A 19,448-nucleotide genomic window follows, 5' to 3' on the forward strand; every position below is an offset into this window, starting at 1 on the left:
GAAGAGCATTTGGAAGCTTTAAGACTGTTTCAAAAGCCTTTTTAAAGCTTCTAGACACCGTTTTGGAACCTTTTGAAGTTTCTATAGTATTCGGGAAGCTTTTGAAATTTGTTTAGACTAGTTGAAGAGCATTTAGACTGTTCTAAAAGCTTTTGGAAGCTTCTAAGCTGTTTCAGGAGCATTTCGAAGGTTTTTGGACAGGGAAATAGCATATTGAAGTTTCTGGACTGCTTTAGAGGCATTTGTAAACTGTTAGAAGGTTCTAAACTACTCCAGAAAAATACGGAAGGATTTAGACTGTTTTACCTTCTTTTGACAGCTTCTAGAATAGTTGAAGAGCATTTGGAAGCTTTAAGATTGTTCCAAAAGCCTTTTTAAAGCTTCTAGACACTGGTTTGGAACCTTTTGAAGTTTCTATAGTATTCGGGAAGCTTTTGAAATCTATTTAGACGAGTTGAAGAGCATTTAAACTGTTCTTAAAGCTTTGGGAAGCTTCTTAGATGTTTCAGGACCATTTCAAAGGTTTTTGGACAGAGAAACAGCATATTGAAGTTTCAGGACTGCTTTAGAGACATTTGTGAACTGTGAGAAGGCTCTAAACTACTCCAGAAGCATACGAAAGGATTTAGACTGTTTTACAATCTTTTGACAGCTTCTAGAATAGTTGAAGAGCATTTGGAAGCTTTAAGACTGTTTCAAAAGCCTTTTTAAAGCTTCTAGACACCGTTTTGGAACCTTTTGAAGTTTCTATAGTATTCGGGAAGCTTTTGAAATTTGTTTAGACTAGTTGAAGAGCATTTAGACTGTTCTAAAAGCTTTTGGAAGCTTCTAAGCTGTTTCAGGAGCATTTCGAAGGTTTTTGGACAGGGAAATAGCATATTGAAGTTTCCGGACTGCTTTAGAGGCATTTGTAAACTGTTAGAAGGCTCTAAACTACTCCAGAAGCATACGAAAGGATTTAGACTGTTTTACAATCTTTTGACAGCTTCTAGAATAGTTGAAGAGCATTTGGAAGCTTTAAGACTGTTTCAAAAGCCTTTTTAAAGCTTCTAGACACCGTTTTGGAACCTTTTGAAGTTTCTATAGTATTCGGGAAGCTTTTGAAATTTGTTTAGACTAGTTGAAGAGCATTTAGACTGTTCTAAAAGCTTTTGGAAGCTTCTAAGCTGTTTCAGGAGCATTTCGAAGGTTTTTGGACAGGGAAATAGCATATTGAAGTTTCCGGACTGCTTTAGAGGCATTTGTAAACTGTTAGAAGGCTCTAAACTACTCCAGAAGCATACGAAAGGATTTAGACTGTTTTACAATCTTTTGACAGCTTCTAGAATAGTTGAAGAGCATTTGGAAGCTTTAAGACTGTTTCAAAAGCCTTTTTAAAGCTTCTAGACACCGTTTTGGAACCTTTTGAAGTTTCTATAGTATTCGGGAAGCTTTTGAAATTTGTTTAGACTAGTTGAAGAGCATTTAGACTGTTCTAAAAGCTTTTGGAAGCTTCTAAGCTGTTTCAGGAGCATTTCGAAGGTTTTTGGACAGGGAAATAGCATATTGAAGTTTCTGGACTGCTTTAGAGGCATTTGTAAACTGTTAGAAGGTTCTAAACTACTCCAGAAAAATACGGAAGGATTTAGACTGTTTTACCTTCTTTTGACAGCTTCTAGAATAGTTGAAGAGCATTTGGAAGCTTTAAGATTGTTCCAAAAGCCTTTTTAAAGCTTCTAGACACTGTTTTGGAACCTTTTGAAGTTTCTATAGTATTCGGGAAGCTTTTGAAATCTATTTAGACGAGTTGAAGAGCATTTAAACTGTTCTAAAAGCTTTTGGAAGCTTCTAAGCTGTTTCAGGAGCATTTCGAAGGTTTTTGGACAGGGAAATAGCATATTGAAGTTTCTGGACTGCTTTAGAGGCATTTGTAAACTGTTAGAAGGTTCTAAACTACTCCAGAAAAATACGGAAGGATTTAGACTGTTTTACCTTCTTTTGACAGCTTCTAGAATAGTTGAAGAGCATTTGGAAGCTTTAAGATTGTTCCAAAAGCCTTTTTAAAGCTTCTAGACACTGTTTTGGAACCTTTTGAAGTTTCTATAGTATTCGGGAAGCTTTTGAAATCTATTTAGACGAGTTGAAGAGCATTTAAACTGTTCTTAAAGCTTTGGGAAGCTTCTTAGATGTTTCAGGACCATTTCAAAGGTTTTTGGACAGAGAAACAGCATATTGAAGTTTCAGGACTGCTTTAGAGACATTTGTGAACTGTGAGAAGGCTCTAAACTACTCCAGAAGCATACGAAAGGATTTAGACTGTTTTACAATCTTTTGACAGCTTCTAGAATAGTTGAAGAGCATTTGGAAGCTTTAAGATTGTTCCAAAAGCCTTTTTAAAACTTCTAGACACTGTTTTGGAACCTTTTGAAGTTTCTATAGTATTCGGGAAGCTTTTGAAATTTGTTTAGACTAGTTGAAGAGCATTTAAACTGTTCTTAAAGCTTTGGGAAGCTTCTTAGATGTTTCAGGACCATTTCAAAGGTTTTTGGACAGAGAAACAGCATATTGAAGTTTCAGGACTGCTTTAGAGACATTTGTGAACTGTGAGAAGGCTCTAAACTACTCCAGAAGCATACGAAAGGATTTAGACTGTTTTACAATCTTTTGACAGCTTCTAGAATAGTTGAAGAGCATTTGGAAGCTTTAAGACTGTTCCAAAAGCCTTTTTAAAGCTTCTAGACACCGTTTTGGAACCTTTTGAAGTTTCTATAGTATTCGGGAAGCTTTTGAAATTTGTTTAGACTAGTTGAAGAGCATTTAGACTGTTCTAAAAGCTTTTGGAAGCTTCTAAGCTGTTTCAGGAGCATTTCGAAGGTTTTTGGACAGGGAAATAGCATATTGAAGTTTCTGGACTGCTTTAGAGGCATTTGTGAACTGTTAGAAGGTTCTAAACTACTCCAGAAGCATACGGAAAGATTTAGACTGTTTTACAATCTTTTGACAGCTTCTAGAATAGTTGAAGAGCATTTGGAAACTTTAAGACTGTTCCAAAAGCCTTTTTAAAGCTTCTAGACCCTGTTTTGGAACCTTTTGAAGTTTCTATAGTATTTGGGAAGCTTTTGAAATCTGTTTAGACTAGTTGAAGAGCTTTTGGAAGCATTTAGACTGTTCTAAAATCTTTTGGAAGCTTCTAAGCTGTTTCAGGAGCATTTGGAAGCTTTTGAAATCTGTTTAGACTACTACAGGAGCATTTAGAAGGATTTAAGAGCATATTGAACCTTCTGGACTGCTTTAAAGGCATTTGGTAACTCTTAGAGGGTTCTAGAAATTTTTGGAAGTTTCTAAACTATTCTAGAAGCATACGGAAACGTTTAGGCTGTTTTGAAAATTTTTGACAGCATCTAGAATAGTTGAAGAGCATTTAGTGCCAGAAGCCTTTGTGAAACTTTTAGACATTGTTTTAGAAGTTTTTGGAATCGATTTAAAGGAGAATTTAGAAGGGTTTTGAACAGTTTAAAGATGATATTAAAGGTTCTGAACTGCTCTAGAAACATACTTTAGACGGTTTTTAAATCTGTTGAGAGCTTCTAGACTTGTTGAACAGCATTTGGAAGCTTTCAGACACTGTTTTAGAGGCATTTGGAGTGTCTATAATGCTTTGAAAGGTTTTTAAATCGTTTTAGACTACTTTAGGAAGGTTTTTGAATAGTTTACAGTGCTTATTAAAGGTTCTGTAAATCTTAGACAAACAAATTTTCAATCAGTCTTCTTTTAAAGTTGCTGGACAATTAACCAGCTCAATCAAATCAACACTTTTGACGCGTATAAAATTCTTCTTTAAAATACGTTGGCATTTGAAATTACTCAATGAGTCTTCTTTCAAAATTTTTTGGCAATTACCCAGCTCACACATATTCTTCCGCTCTTCTTTTCCGACTTCCATAATTTACAAATTTTAAAATTCTTCTGTATATAAATGATGGCATTATGAAATCACTCATTATTCTTTCGAAATTTCAGGGCAATTAGCCAGCTCGTTTATGTTCGTCCGCTGTTTTCTTCTTCTTTAAAACTTGTTGGCATTAGGCCTTCACTCACTTTCGAAATTTCTGGGCCAGCTCAAGCAAATCAACACACTCTTCAGCTCTTCTTTTTTTTCATGCTAAGTTAGGTTAATTTTTAGCAAGTTGTTTAGGGATGTTGCTATAACAATAAATATTCTTAGCTTGATTATTGTTTATAATGTCAGTTTAAATTTTTAACTGTTTTGTTGGATTTTTGGTTATAGGATTTTAGTGAAACTAGTTTAAATTCAAAAAATAGTAAATTATCAGATAAGATTGTACAATTATTACAGTTTGTTATAATTACCATATTAGACTTTGAAAATGTTGTTCAAACTGTCAATTTCACCGTGTGGCAGTCAAAATGAACAAGAAATTGTAAAAGTCTTTTTGTTTAAATTCATAATAAAAAAGTCTTGTTTTGAGTTGAAATTTTACTATTGTACAATATTTTTTATGTTTACAATTTGAACTTATTTCCTGATGTTTTAAGTGAGAATATACCTAAAAAAGTCGTAATATAGGGTCTTTATATCACGAAAATATCAACTTTAATTAAAATTGCCACGATCGCGCGAATTAAACAAAAAAAAAACCAAAGTTTTACGGGACGCGACTTAAAGAACGCGTTTTTATAGAGCGAATTATTCTTTGTTCATCTTTACCATATTTTTCGTTTCTGGGGGAATTTAAAAGTAATTTGTTTTGCCTCGTATAAAGTACGAAAAATATTATTCCTAGTTGGGATTTTAAGCCGCCGCTTCCAATTTATTTTCCGTACAACTTGAATTCAAAAGGAATAAAGCAACGACGTCGCTTTTATTAGGGCACTCGCTCTCTGAGCGGCAAACGTCTGCCATTATTCGAAATGCGAAAATATATGATCCGCTAATGTTGAACGTTTCCCTTCTGGCAGCTCAGAAACAATTAAGAATTGCCATTTACGAATGTGCTTTTTTACTTTTTTTAGACTTTATTTTTTAGTTTTATTGGCCAATTTCGCAAAAAAAAAATGAAGCAGAAAGAAACAAGGATGATAACCCGTATATGTTGCACCTTGTGTATGTCACAAGTGGCCTGATGAAGCCAACAAGCAGAAACACGTAATGTCAGGTTACCATCCTTGTTCCTTTCTGTTTCACTTTTTTTTTCCCACTGAAACACTTAATTCGGTTTTCGAAAAAAGCCTCAGGAAGAGTTGTTTGGCTTGGTTTTTTTTCTGTAATTGAAGCAATTTTAATTAAAGTTGATGTTTAGCGAAGAAAAGGAATTTACAAGCCTTTCTGGCCTGAGAGGGGTTTATTCCCTACCAATTCTTTTTGATGTAATTAATTTGAGATCTGGGCTTAATTTCGCCTTTCCGGATGTTTCTTTTCATTAACTTTATTACTGGATATTATTTTTTTCCTTCAAAGTATATCAGTCCTTGCTAATAGACATTATAATTCAAAAGAAACTAGTTAATAGTTAGAAGTTACTATCAAGTATTTCAGATAGCAATTTTATTAATTATTTTAGTTTACTGTTCAAGCAAATAGAAATCAATTGGAAAAATCGGAGTACTATTTACTTAATTTAAATTAAACCAATTGATTTTCATAATTGATAATTTGTAAAAAATGTGTCTCCTAAAATCCTTTTGAAACGGTTCCCAATCAAAAATGTTTGAACATTGAAATTTGACCTAAAGCATTAAAAGCATTCTTCATGCTTCTATAAATTTAAAAAATCAGAAAACATTTCTGACCTAACCTGAAACTTGACTTGGAAGCATTTTATATGACTTAGAAATTTAAATAATTTAGTTATTGTACTTTTTAATTTTCAGAATTGATTTGTTGTCCCAAAATTTGACATTTTAACCTCAAAATTATGCTTGGTTGCTTCAGTTTACTGATAAAAAATAGTTAACTCACTTATAAGTTGATTGAAAGTTGTCATTTGGACATTAATTTAAGGTCTTGCAAACTAAATTTTTAGATTTTTTACGTTATCTTCAACATTATTTACAAGAAAATTGACTGGCAAAGTCACAATTTGTACTATAAAGCTTGCAAATCTGTCTCAAAATTTGACATTTCAGCGAGTTTTCATAGAATTTTACGTTGCTGCTTTGAAAATTGTACCAAAACCTGATTTTTCAGGAAACTTTAAATAGTCAGTAAAATTTTTCGTTTCTGTTAAACCTGATGTTTTCTATTCACCTTGACCAGTGTCTTCCATGCACTGTCCTATTTGAATCTGTGAAACTGTCTTATTTGACTGACAAGATATGGACTTTTATATGTCGTTGGATAGCCAATGAAATGGGCTCTCCACCTATATGCAACATTCTTTGATTGGTTAAAAAGTTTGACCGCTAGACGGCTTCAAACTTAACCACACTTTCTTGTTCACTTTGACCAATGTCTTCCATGCACTGTCCTGTTTGAATCTGTAAAACTGTCTTATTTGACTGACAAGGTATGGACTTTTATATGTCGATGGATAGACAATGAAATGTGTTTTCCACCTATATGCAACATTGGTTGGTTGGTTAAATAGTTTGACCGCCAGACGGCTTCAAATTGACCACAGTTTTCTATTCACCTTGACCAGTGTCTTCCATGCACTGTCCTGTTTGAATCTGTGAAACTGTCTTATTTGACTGACAAGGTATGAACTTTTATAGGTCGATGGATAGCCAATGAAATGGGCTTTCCACCTATATGCAACATTGGTTGATTGGTTAAATAGTTTGGCCGCTAGACGGCTTCAAACTTGACCACACTTTTCTGTTCACCTTGACCAGAATCTTCCATGCACTGTCTTGTTTGAATCTGTAAAACTGTGTTATTTGACTGACAAGGTATGGACTTTTATATGTCGATGGATAGCCAATGAAATGGGCTTTCCACCTATATGCAACATTGGTTGATTGGTTAAATAGTTTGGCCGCTAGACGGCTTCAAACTTGACCACACTTTTCTGTTCACCTTGACCAGAATCTTCCATGCACTGTCTTGTTTGAATCTGTAAAACTGTGTTATTTGACTGATAAGGTATGGACTTTTATACGTCGATGGATAGCCAATGAAATGGGTTTTCCATCTATATGCAACATTGGTTGATTGGTTAAATAGTTTGACCGCTAGACAGCTTCAAACTTGACCACACTTTTCTGCACTTTGACCAGTGTCTTACATGGCACTGTCTTGTTTGAATCTGTGAAACTGTCTTATTTGACTGACAAGATATGGACTTTTATATGTCGATGGATAGCCAATGAAATGGGCTTTCTATCTATATGCAACATTGGTTGATTGGTTAAATAGTTTGACCGCTAGACGGCTTCAAACTTGACCACACTTTCCTGTTCACTTTGACCAGTGGCTTCCATGCACTGTCTTGTTTGAATCTGTAAAATTGTCTTATTTGACTGAGAAGATGTGGACTTTTATATGTCGATGGATAGCCAAGAAAATGGGCTTTCCATCTATTTGAAACATTGGCCATTTTTTAATACACAGTGTTTCATTAAACCACTTAATATTAAACATAATTTTTTCTTTGCAGATTTTTCTACTTGTACCACTTTGTCTTCTACGCCTACCATTACAGATTTAACGGTCAATACACTATTCTAAGTTTAATTGTACAATCATTATTCATCTTGGTAAGTATATTGATTTTTTATTATATTAAATTAATACTGTGCTAATAATTCGTTTAATCTACACATGCAGATCTATTACAGTATATTACAATACTTTTTTAGTACAGTTCAACTAGTTTTTAATTCACTGATTTAAATACAGGGTGTCCCAACGATAGATTCCATTATTTCATTTGTTTTGACAGATAAAGAAATAGTTTAACTTTGTGGCCAAATTGTCAGTTTTGCCACTGTTTCGTAAAGAAAATCTGTAAATTAAAATACACTACACAGGGCGTTCGAAATATGTATTTTGACTTTTTCATGTGAGAAGAATCCATTTTTTTTTAAAACGCTCTGTATTTTATTATATTTTATGTAGAATCCATGAGTTTATTATAAAAACCTCTCCAACACTGTTATAATTAGCGTTTTTGTGTAAGTCTTTGAATGTCATGAATTTTATCGTTATAATTAGGAGTTTTCAAATACGCCAAATTCAATATAAGTACTGAACATAACCTCAAATAATACATATATTTAAAATCAGGATAAACGACTTTTCATTTGAGCAAATAAAATACAGGGTGTCCCATTTAAAATAACGTTGTGTGTTAAAGTTTCCAGTTTTACGAAGAATAGGTTTTCAGTAACTGATTGGCTATGGTATGATGGACACCTTGTACACGAAAAATAACAATTTTAATCACAAAAACAGATTAAATTGCATCGAAACTAATGATCGGCTTAACAATAACAGTAATAACAGTCGAAAGTCAATTAAATTGTTGTTTTCGTCCCTATATCGTCGGATTTCAGTGTGGGGCGTGCTCGGTAGTTCACCCTCCCGGTATTGTATACGTTTCCAGGCTTTTGCCGCCCCGGGTGTCCACGTCGGCGACGAGAAAAATAACTTAGAACCTCACGGAGGGGGGTCAGTAATTTAGCCAATCCAACGGCCCTGGGTCTGTTTTTGTCACTGTCATGTCGGGAAATTTTTAGTTTAGCACGACTTTTTTCAGGGCACACCCTGTATTAATACGTTAACCTAAACTCAAATTGATTGAATCAGTCAATTATTGTGATGAGGTTGTCTGTAATGTTAGCACAATAAAATAATCTAATTTTTCCAGCATTCGATGATCTATTTTTTCCACCATTACGAATTGCCAGCGATTCTGAACCAGGCACAGTTCGAGCATCTTCTGATCCGTACTGCGCAGCAACCGCCCGCGGTTATTGCCCATCCTCACGCGTTGCGCCCTTTCCCTCAAGCTCGGTAAGCGCTACAACACCACCAAATCAACTTTGGTCTGGTTTAATTGAGCGAAATTGGATTTTAGGGGTCGATTATCGCAACTTTTATCCGCGGTGAGGCCTTCGGCGACCACCCAAACCTCGACGATTGTCGTCACGCCTGCGTCCACCGTTGCAACGTCCACTGTTGCCACATCCACGTCAACGATTACAACTTCTTCGTCTGCCAGGACAACTGCTACTGTTGGTACCAATGTACAACCGGTAAGAATACTTTTTGAACAGAGAAAGTTTCAAATGTGCGGTAAATCAACAATTTTCTACAGAAAATTCCAATGAAAGAGGAAGCACACTTTACAATACGCTGAAACCATTTTCCTTGCTAATTTTCAAATATGTAGGCTTAAATTCAATTCAAATTTATAAAAACAAGCTTGGCTTGCTATGTTAATCGTGTATTTGGGTTAACTTAGGTTTTCAAGCGTTAATTTCCTAAAAACAGGAAAACTCAGGTTAACAACACGAAAAAAACAGCGTCTGGCAACGTCGCCTAATTCACAGAGAATAACTCATATTTAACCGGATGTAGACGTTAAAGAACAATTTGATACTTTTCTTACGTCACATGACAGTTGTCATCTGTCGAAACCCGTTCAACAATGACCTGAAACTATAAAACTAGAAATAGTTGCTAATTTGAGGAATTACAGTGGAATTTATGGTTAAAGCTCCATGGAACCAAATTTGACAGTTGGGACGTTAAGAAACACTTTAAGACTTTGCTTTCGTCACTTGACAGTTGTCATAACTGTCAAAATCCGTTCAACAGTAACCTGAAACTATAGAATTACAAATAGTTGCTAATTTGAGGAATTACATTGGAATTTGTGGTTAAAGCTCCATGGAACCAAATTTGACAGTTGGGACGATAAGAAACACTTTAACACTTTACTTTCGTCACGTGACAGCTGTCATTATTGTCAAAACTCACTCACCAGTGACCTGAAACTGTAAAATGTCAAATAAATCTGTTTCTTTGAGGAATTGCACCGTAAGTTGTGTTTACAAATCTATTTAGCCAAATTTGTCAGTTCTGACGTTAAGTGACACTTTTATACTTTTCTTACGTCACGTGACAGCTGTCATAACTCTCAAAACTCATCTACCAGTTACCTGAATGTATAAAATGGCAAATAGATGTGTTTTTTGAAGGAATTACACTGTAAGTTGTGTTTACAGCTCTATGGAGCCAAATTGGTCAGTTCTCGTGTTAAGGAACTCTTTTGTATTTTTCTTTCGTCACGTGACAGCTGTCATAACTGTCGAAATTCGTTTAGTAGTGACCTGAATGTATAAAACGTCAAATAGATGTGTTTCTTTGTGTAATTGCCCAGTAAGTTGTGTTTACAGCTCCATGCAGCCAAATTTGTCAGTTTTGACGTTAAAAAACACTTTTATACCTTTCTGCCGCAGTTTTCAAGGTTATAGATATTATGTCGACAATTTGGCAACATTGTATTCCCACATCGCCGAACAGCTGATTTCACTGGGTTGTAAAGTGTGATTCTTCCACCAAATCATTGTAAAGCTTTTATGAAAAAAATGTTTTAGAAATTCTAGAAATGTTGCAGATAGTCGAAAAATGTTGCAGAAAAGTCTAATAACCTTTTGAAATATCTTAAAATAGTTTAGAAATACTGGAAATGTTGCAAAAACTCTAAAAATTTTGTAGGAAGTGTAATAATGATTTGAATTGACATAAAACGTTGTAGAAATACTGGAAATGTTACAAAAAGTGAAAAAATGTTGCAACATATTTTAAAATGATTTAGAGAGTCTAGAAAGGCCGGAAATGTAGCAAAAAATCGAGAAATGTTGCAGTCAGTTTTAAAATGTTGCAGAAAAGTCTTAGTAACGTTTTGAAATATCTTAAAATGATTCGGGAAGACTGAAAATATTGCAAAAACTGTAAACATTTTGCAGGAAGTGTAATAATGATTTGAATTGACATAAAACGTTGTAGAAATACTGGAAATGTTGCAAGAAAGCTAAAAATATTGCAGTAGGTTTTAAACATATTGTTAGAAAGTCTACAAATGTTGCAAAAAAATCGATATGTTGATAATGTTTTGAAATACTGTAAGATGTGGTAGGAAAACTGGATATGTTGCAAAAAGTGTAAATTTGTGGATTTACCGCAAAAATTATTGGTAGTAACTAGAAACTAAACTTTGTCATATTAAACGGGTGTGACTTAAGAGAGAAGAAAACTTTAAAAGAGAAAAAATCATTATCTGCAAGGATTAGTTACTAAAAGCAAAACTTCTATCCGGTAATTTATACTGTGACACCCTGTAGATACAGTAGGAACATGATGCAGCGTTGTCACTTTGTGACCGAAATAGCATTTACATCAAACTGTGTGGTTGCAACGTTGGAAAAATTCAATATCTCAAGTAAGTCTGTCAAGAGTGTCAAGTGTCACTCTGATCGGATTGGTAGGTATGTTCATTCGACAGTACACATCACGTGACCTGGGATCTAATCCCCTTCCTTGTGATTAAACTCCCACGATGATTGACGTAACATATTTTTCTGAACAATGGCTTCCTATATCTAAGAGAAATATTCGTATTCAAGCAACAAAAACGCCATTTGTCGTGTTAAAAACTTTAGTACAGTTTAAGCCATTATAGTTGGCGGTTACGTCAGCGTTTGAGCTGTCATATTTACATTTACTTAGTCGAGGACTACTTTAGCATGTTTTTTCCTTCACACGTTTAGGTATTGCCAGGTTGATGATATTTTTCTTGTTTTAATGCTACAGTTAGTAAGAAGAAGAAGAAACGATTGCGAATCGGTGTATTCGACAAAGATAACATTTGTGAGGATTTGTATTTTTCAAAATAAACGTCAATCGTGACGTCACTGCAAACTTGTCTTGAACAGACTGTACGATTCACCTGAACTATATTGAAATAAGGTGTTTCTAGGATATTGCCAGGACACCGCCCTCGTAATTTATTACAATACCTTGAAGTTGTTCACCAAAGCGAGCAATATTGTCATATTAACAGTGTAAACGAAAAAAAAAAAACTTTTAATCAGCCAGAGTACACGTGTACGCCAACAGACTGATTGATAGGTAGCATCCATTATGTTATTTTTTATCTTACTCACGCTCTATTCAATTTTAATATAGAATTTTTTTTAAATTGACTGGTGGATTTTAATTTAAAAAAAAAACGAATATAGGTAGATCAGTGTATTATATTGCAATGCTAATTTTAGGGTTTAAACTCTAGAATAAAGTTACACTAAACCATTCCTTCCCAACGAGCACTCGATTCCATCCCGAATCGAGTGCTCGTTCGGAAGTATCGAACCTAGTAGGCCCCAACCGTAACACTGCCCCCCCCTCTTAAAGCTGATCGTCCCGATCCGCTTCATCTAGTCCCTGGTATTTCTTGAGTCTATCCAGATGGACAATTTTCATCTTGCCTTTGGGGCTGCGTTGGACTGTACACGACGTCGTTTAACCTTTTTACCACATTGTAAGGTCCCTCCCAGTGTCGTTGCCATCTTTGACTTAATTCTTTGCTCCTCTTGGATTGAAACATCCACACAGCATCACCTTCCTTATAATTGCCACCAGCTGGTCTGTGGTCCAGTGTCATCTTCATACGGTCGTTGTTTGGTTTCATCTTCTCTCTCTCAAGTTCTTGAATTGTGCTGGATCCCTTCTGTAACGAACACTGGTCACACCGTTTACACCATTCCTCAACGTCCTTTCTGAAGTTAATCCAGTAAAACCGATCTCTTATTCTAGCCAAAGTCTGGTTTACTCCAAAGTGTCCTCCTCCGCGACTGTCATGTAGTTCTCACAGCACATTCTCTTTGCAGCAATTGGGCACTATTGTTTCGTAAACAAAGCGTTTTCCGTCTGGACTTTCCCATTTGCGAGTAATTACGTCATCTCGCAGTCGAAGCGAATTCCACTGCAACCAGGAACCCCTTACGGTTGGTCCATATCTGGAAATCTGTTGCCAATCCGGTTTCAAATCCCTCCAACCATCTTCTGATTACTTTCAAATCAGAGTCTGAGCGCTGTCCTTTTATTATGTCTTCCTTAGAAACTCTGCTCTTCATTCTTTTTGTAGCCTCTTTATCTGTCACCTTCGCGATTTGACCAATCCTCCAACCATTATGAATTTGTCCTTTCCAGTACCTTAAGTCACTATCAAAAAATTGACGTTCCTCTACATATCGCGGTAAATGTCCTTCCGGGTACCTTCATTTCCTGCTCCTGATTATGCCAGTTCTGCGGGGTCGGTAAACGAGACTGCTGTCTGCAATTCCAGCGGTAATGTCCTTTACGTCCACAGTTATAACCCGTAATGTTTCTTTTAGCAGAGGAGTTCCGGTTATTTGTATATGTCCTGATTTCGTCGGCACTGCGGGTTTGGAGAACAAGACCGCTGTCTGCATTCTGACACTGACAGAAGTATCGAGCATAGTAGGCCCAAACCGTAACAATATTTTTAAATAAACTTGAACTTAAACATGTCTGAATGATGGTCGGTAAGAAAGATTAATTTTAAAAGTTGTGGTTAACTTAAGCTTAAACTCCATGAAAATATTGTTGGGTTTTTAGGTTAACCGCAGAGTTAACTGTAAAAGTTATTAATACAATTATTCATTCATTCATTCACCGAGTAGTTAAGTATAGATTGTAATGGTTTTCTGATTGATTTCCTAGTTCGTTAAATAGCTATTACAGCATATTGTTCAACATTAGTAGACGTGCAGGTAGTTAAAATAGCATTTAGTGATAAGTAGATAAAAACCGGTTCAAACAGAAAAAAATGGTAGATAGTGACAGAGCTGTCGCAATTAATCAAAAAAGTAATTGAATTACCAATTACTAGTAGTAGTTGAACTAATCAAAACTAATTCAACTACTCACAAAAAGAAAAAGTTAAAAACCACTGAAATGTACAATTATATATTTATTAATGATTAATAACTCAAAATGTTGTTCTGCTTTGTTTTGTGAAAAACAGTCAGCGGTTTTCAAACGGTTATTTCTGGAAAACACTAAATATTTTAAAAGCTGGATTGAAGTGAATTAAACCAAACAATTTTATGTGAATTAAGACCGTTTTTGCTTAACATTGTAGTGGTACTCAAAATGGGAAATCCTATTAAAGAGGAATTTTATTTCAAACCAATTTTGACTTTACGTAAATTAATTTGCTGGAAAATAGAGATTTTATGCCTGGACGTGACGTCAATTAAAAATCTTTATAATTAATTTTGCGCAAGCGCGCGTTTGTCACATGATCAGTCTGCTGGCAAAATGCAGTGATATCACGTGGACAAGTGCCAAAAAGTGTTGAAATCGAGAGTTGTTGTTTTGAAAAGTAATTTAAATTATTAATTTTAGACATTGTTCTGTATAAGTTGTGTTTACAACTCTATGGACCCAAATTTGTCAGTTCTGGCGTTAAAAAAAACACTTTTACACTTTTCTTTCGTCACGTGACAGCTGTAATAATTGTCGAAACTCGTTTACCAGTGACCTGAATATATAAAATGTGTTTCTTTGACAAATTGCACAGGAAGTGTGTGTGTTTAGAGCTTCATGGAGCATTCATGACGCTAAAAAACACTTTTTTACGTTACGTGACAGCTGTCATAACTCTCAAAACTCGTTTACCAGTGACCTGAAACTATAAAAATAGAAATAGTTCCTAATTTGAGGAATAACACTGCAAATTGTATTTAAAGCTCCTTGAAAACACAACTTGACAGTTGTGACGTTAAGAAACACTTTAATACTTTGCTTTCGTCACGTGACAGCTGTCATTACTGTCAAACCTTACTCTCCAGTGATCTGAAAGTATAAAATGACAAATAAATGTGTTTCTATGAGGAATTGTACAGTAAGTTGTGTTTACAGCTCCAAGCAGCCAAACTTGTCAGTTCTGACGCTAAGGAACACTTTTATACTCTTCTTTCATCACGTGACAGCTGTCATAACTGTCGAAACCCGTTCAGCAGTGACCTGAAAGTATAAAATACCCAATGAATGTGTTTCTTAGAGGAATTGCACTGTGAGTTGGGTTTACAGCTCCATAGAGTCAAATTTATCAATTCTGACGTTAAGGAGCATTATGACACTTACGTCACTAGACGCATGATTATTTCAGGTTTCAGATGACGTAAAAAACATATCAAACTATCAATTAATGTCACAACTGTTAAAATGTCAAATAGATGCGTTTCTTTGAGGAAGTGCACAGTCAGTTGTGTTTAGAGCTTCGTGGAGCCGAATTTGTCAGTTCTAACCCTAAAAAACACTTTTATGCTTTTTTAACGTCACGTGACAGCTGTTATAACTGTCAAAACTCGTTTATCAGTTACCTGAAACTATAAAACGTCAAATAGATGTGTTTCTTTAAAGAATTGCACTTTAAGCTGTGTTTACAGCTTCATGGAGCCAAACGTGTCAATTCTGACGTTGAGGAACACTTTTGTACTTTTCTTTCATCACGTGACAGCTGTCATAACTGTCAAAACCCGTTCAGCAGTGACCTGAAAGTATAAAATGCCGAATAAATGTGTTTCTTAAAGGAATTGCACTGTAAGTTTTTTACAGCTCCATAGAGCCAAATTTGTCAATTCTGACGTTAAGGAGCATTTTGACACTTACGTCACTAAACGCGTGATTTTTTTCAGCTGTCAGATGACGTAAAAAACATATCAAACTGTCAGTTAATGCCAAATTTAATGCTAAAATTTAATTTTATGAAGCTATATAAATACAATTTGCAATGCTATTTATCAAAGAAAAACAATCTGCGTGTTCATGTTAGCGCTGAATCAGTTTTGACAGCTGACAGCTGTCATATGTGACGTAAGAAACATTTTGAGGTGTCATTTAGCCCCATCACAAATATCCAATTTGGGGCTTTATTGAGGTAGTAAAATTCTTTCGTATTTGATAGTTTTACTGAATGAGTTTTAATTCTTATAACAAGCCTCACCTGACAATAAGCCACGATGTGAAGTGTCATACCTGTCAAATTTAACGTCTTAAACTGTCATTTTGCGCCACAACTGTCAAATTTAACTTCACAGAGTTACGAGTAACCATTCATCATACCGACGCTGCTATTTGACATTTTACAGTTTCACAGCACTGTTTAATGAGTTTTGACAGTTGTCAGGTGACTTTAAGTCATTAAACGTCAGTTTGTCAAAGTGGTCCACGTTTTTCCATCCACATGATTTAAAATCAAATCAAGAGTTTTTGGCTTTGGAAACGTTGATTTGAATGTAATTTTCAAGCTTTTGTGGAAAAAGGTGTTTTAGAGTCTGAAAACCTGACATTTTTTTGGAACACTTTTGGGAAAGTTATATTATTTAAGGGTTGGCAACACTGCAGTGGATTTGTCGACATTTTGCAAGTTAAGCTGAAAAACACTTCATAAAGAGAAAAATGTGATAGAAAACTGTTTATATTAACTATTTTAACACTAATTTTTGCACTTTTAACTAACTGAAATTAATTAAATTTGTAGATTAACACAAGCCAGTCAATCCAAACGGTACCGGCCATCATGGAAACGACGGAGTCTCAAACATCAGGGGGCACCCCTTCAGTGGCAGTGTCAATTCAGACAAATGACGAGGGGACCCGGCCCCACGGGGGCCCTGATCAGCCCTAAACCCTTCTTATATCTTCTGTTACCAGAAATTACGCATCGGTTAACCAAACACAGTTTAAATTTACTAAAATGCCATCTTTTTGCAGCTGAACCTTTGAAAATAACTATATCCTAGTATAGCTAGATAAATTGTTTTTCTTTTTGTATATAAAGATTATTTAAAACTAGTGATGTATGTTCATTAAACGACCAGATGTTGTATGTACATTACAATTTGTATATTATCCACGAGCGTGAAATGATTGCTCTTACTCACAAAGATGAGTGTTGTAAATCATCGAGTAGTGGAGTAATGATGATGAGTAATGACTCATATTACTCACGGGAAGGCAAAACTAGTGATTAATAAGTCTTTATTATTAAACAGTCGTAGAAAAACTTGTTTTTTGTGTCAGTTAACGTGCAAAAAAACCATGGAGGAGAGTTTTTTTGGTTTCTAGGTTGACTGTAGGTCATATACATAATAAAAATAACGTATAACTACAATCAGGTGTTTTCTTTCCAATTAGTCTTTAATGGGGTTGTCAAAAAGGGTGAATTCGATGCCATTTAATTTATGAATTACGTCCGATGAAGAAATCGGAGAATGTTGGAGGAGAAAAAACGAGCGTCATTACGTGTTAATGCTGCTTTCGACGTATAAAAGCTAAACAATTTCGCGGAACGCGCTATATTTTCGAAATTCCTCCAGCTTTTCGAACAATATCGACTTGGGATATTATGAAATTTACCTTTTTCGGGGTATTCGCTCGAGTTTCAGGTAATGTCGCACGGTATTTCGAATTCTGGGCATTGCTGAATAAATAATTCGTTTCTTTTCGAGAGCGAAAGTTATGCAGTTAGGGAGGCTATTTTCCTTTTATTCCTCATGAAATGTTAATTTTGACATTCCTTTTTTTTCTGAAACGAAATTAAGTGGCCTTCATGTTCTTAAGAGCAAAATAAGCTCGTTATATTGATTTTTCATGTCTTAGGGTGCATATGCATTTATTTTTAGGCAAAAGGGTTGGTGGAAAGTAGAGAATCTTGTACTATTCAGTGTTTCTTGATTTTTTTGATAAGTGCAACCCTTTTTGAAACCTTTAATGATGGAATTACTGCTAGGTACTTTTTAAAAAATCAGAAAAAAAAATTTCAGAAACAGGGTTACAAAAAAGTGCAATTTTAAAAATATTCATAACTCTGGATTTTGCAGTCTAGTGAATTTGTATGCATCAAATAATTCAAGAAAATTAAATTAACGTTCATATTTTAGAAAAATTGTGGAACTAAGGTCGAATTTTCCTTGAAACGTATCACTGTCTTAACAGGGTTTACCATTATAACAAACAATGATGAGAAACTAAATTGAACCTTATTGACTAACTCTGTTCAATATTTAACCATAATCTGTACAACTGACAGCAACATGTGTTTTTTGTCTAAAAAGTGACTTAAAAATCATGTCGTTAAGGCTGAAATTTGTCAGAAACAAACCATAGTGATCGAATAAGATTTAGGCTTTTTAACCTACAGTGATTATTAACTAAATAGAACCTTAATAACATTAAATTAATCAAAATATAAAATAATATGATTATAATGTTGTTTTCGCCTTTAAGGTGTGTTTTTCATATTAAAATTTAATTTTTAGACAAATTTCTCTTAAATATTACCCTTTTTCGTGAGTTTGACGACATTTGTCGTTTTTAAGTCAATTATCAAGTTGTTTTTGCAACATTGCCTATAATTACGTCCTAAAAGATTGGTCAGTTTGACAACGCTGTAAAAATGAGATTAATTTTCGTTTTTTCAAAATAGGCGACTTAGTCAAAATGGACGTATAACCAAAATTTTCCACTAAATAAAAATAATTTTCAATTTGTGGCAACACTGTAACATGGGCAGTTGGGCAACATGCCAAAAATTTCGTTCTAAATTGAAATAATTGTCAGTTTGGCAACACTGTAGGAAAGAGATATTGCTCGTTTTCCCAAAAATGGTCGATTTGGAAATATTGCAAAATTTATCACATTTGGCAACATTCCAATAATTTTGTCCCAAATTGAAGGAATTGTCAGTTTGGCAACTCTGTAGAAATGTAATTTGGCTCGTGTTTACGAAAATAATCTGTTTGACATTGATTAGTCACGTGACGGTTTTTTTTTGGTCACAAGACGATTTTAATTTTGAAAATTCAGATTTTCAAAATTTTGATTTGTCACATGATTATTTTCAATTTTCAAGTCACGTGACTGTTTTCAAAATGACAACCTTCAAAATTCTATTTGACGCTTGATAATAACCACGTGACCTTTCTAACTGAGTGAAAATAGTTGAAAATAATAACGTGACCTTCAGAAGTCCCTCTCAAACGTAAAAATTGTCACGTTACCTTCAGAATAACATTTGGACCTTAAACATGGTCACGTGACTGCAATACTTATTTTTTTAACCTTATTTAGAGTCACATGATCTTCAAGATTACAGTCGATGCTTGAAAATAGTCACGTGACCTTTGCAGGTTAATTTGACAATTATAAACAGTCAGAGGTGACCTTTAGAAATTCGTTTATATCGTAAAAATGATCAGGTACTATGTGGCAACACTGTAACATGGGCAGTTTGGCAACGTGGCAAAAATCTCGTCCTAAATTGAAATTAATTGTCAGTTTGGCAACACAGTAGGAAAGTGATATTGTTCATTTTTTCGAAAATGGTCGATTTGGAAATATTACATAATTTCTCACTAAATTATAAGAATTGCAGGTTTGGCAACACTGTAGAAAAGTGATATTGTTT

General features: G+C 34.7%; 1 protein-coding gene across 1 annotated transcript in view; it reads left to right on the forward strand.

Moving 5' to 3' along the window:
- The window catches only part of LOC145728962 (membralin), a 93,331-nt gene extending 76,178 nt beyond the window's left edge, over positions 1-17,153 (forward strand). Inside the window, exons 9-12 of the mRNA XM_081979540.1 lie at positions 7,599-7,698; positions 8,811-8,956; positions 9,021-9,198; positions 16,521-17,153. Coding sequence (XP_081835666.1) covers positions 7,599-7,698; positions 8,811-8,956; positions 9,021-9,198; positions 16,521-16,667 — 571 coding nt within the window. The 3' untranslated portion in view covers positions 16,668-17,153. The remainder of the gene's footprint in view (positions 1-7,598; positions 7,699-8,810; positions 8,957-9,020; positions 9,199-16,520) is intronic.
- The last annotated feature ends 2,295 nt before the right edge of the window (positions 17,154-19,448 follow it).

This window comes from Ips typographus, linkage group LG5 (genome assembly GCF_016097725.1).
Source record: "Ips typographus isolate SLU linkage group LG5, UJ_Ityp_2.0, whole genome shotgun sequence".
NCBI classification, from domain to species: domain Eukaryota; kingdom Metazoa; phylum Arthropoda; class Insecta; order Coleoptera; family Curculionidae; genus Ips; species Ips typographus.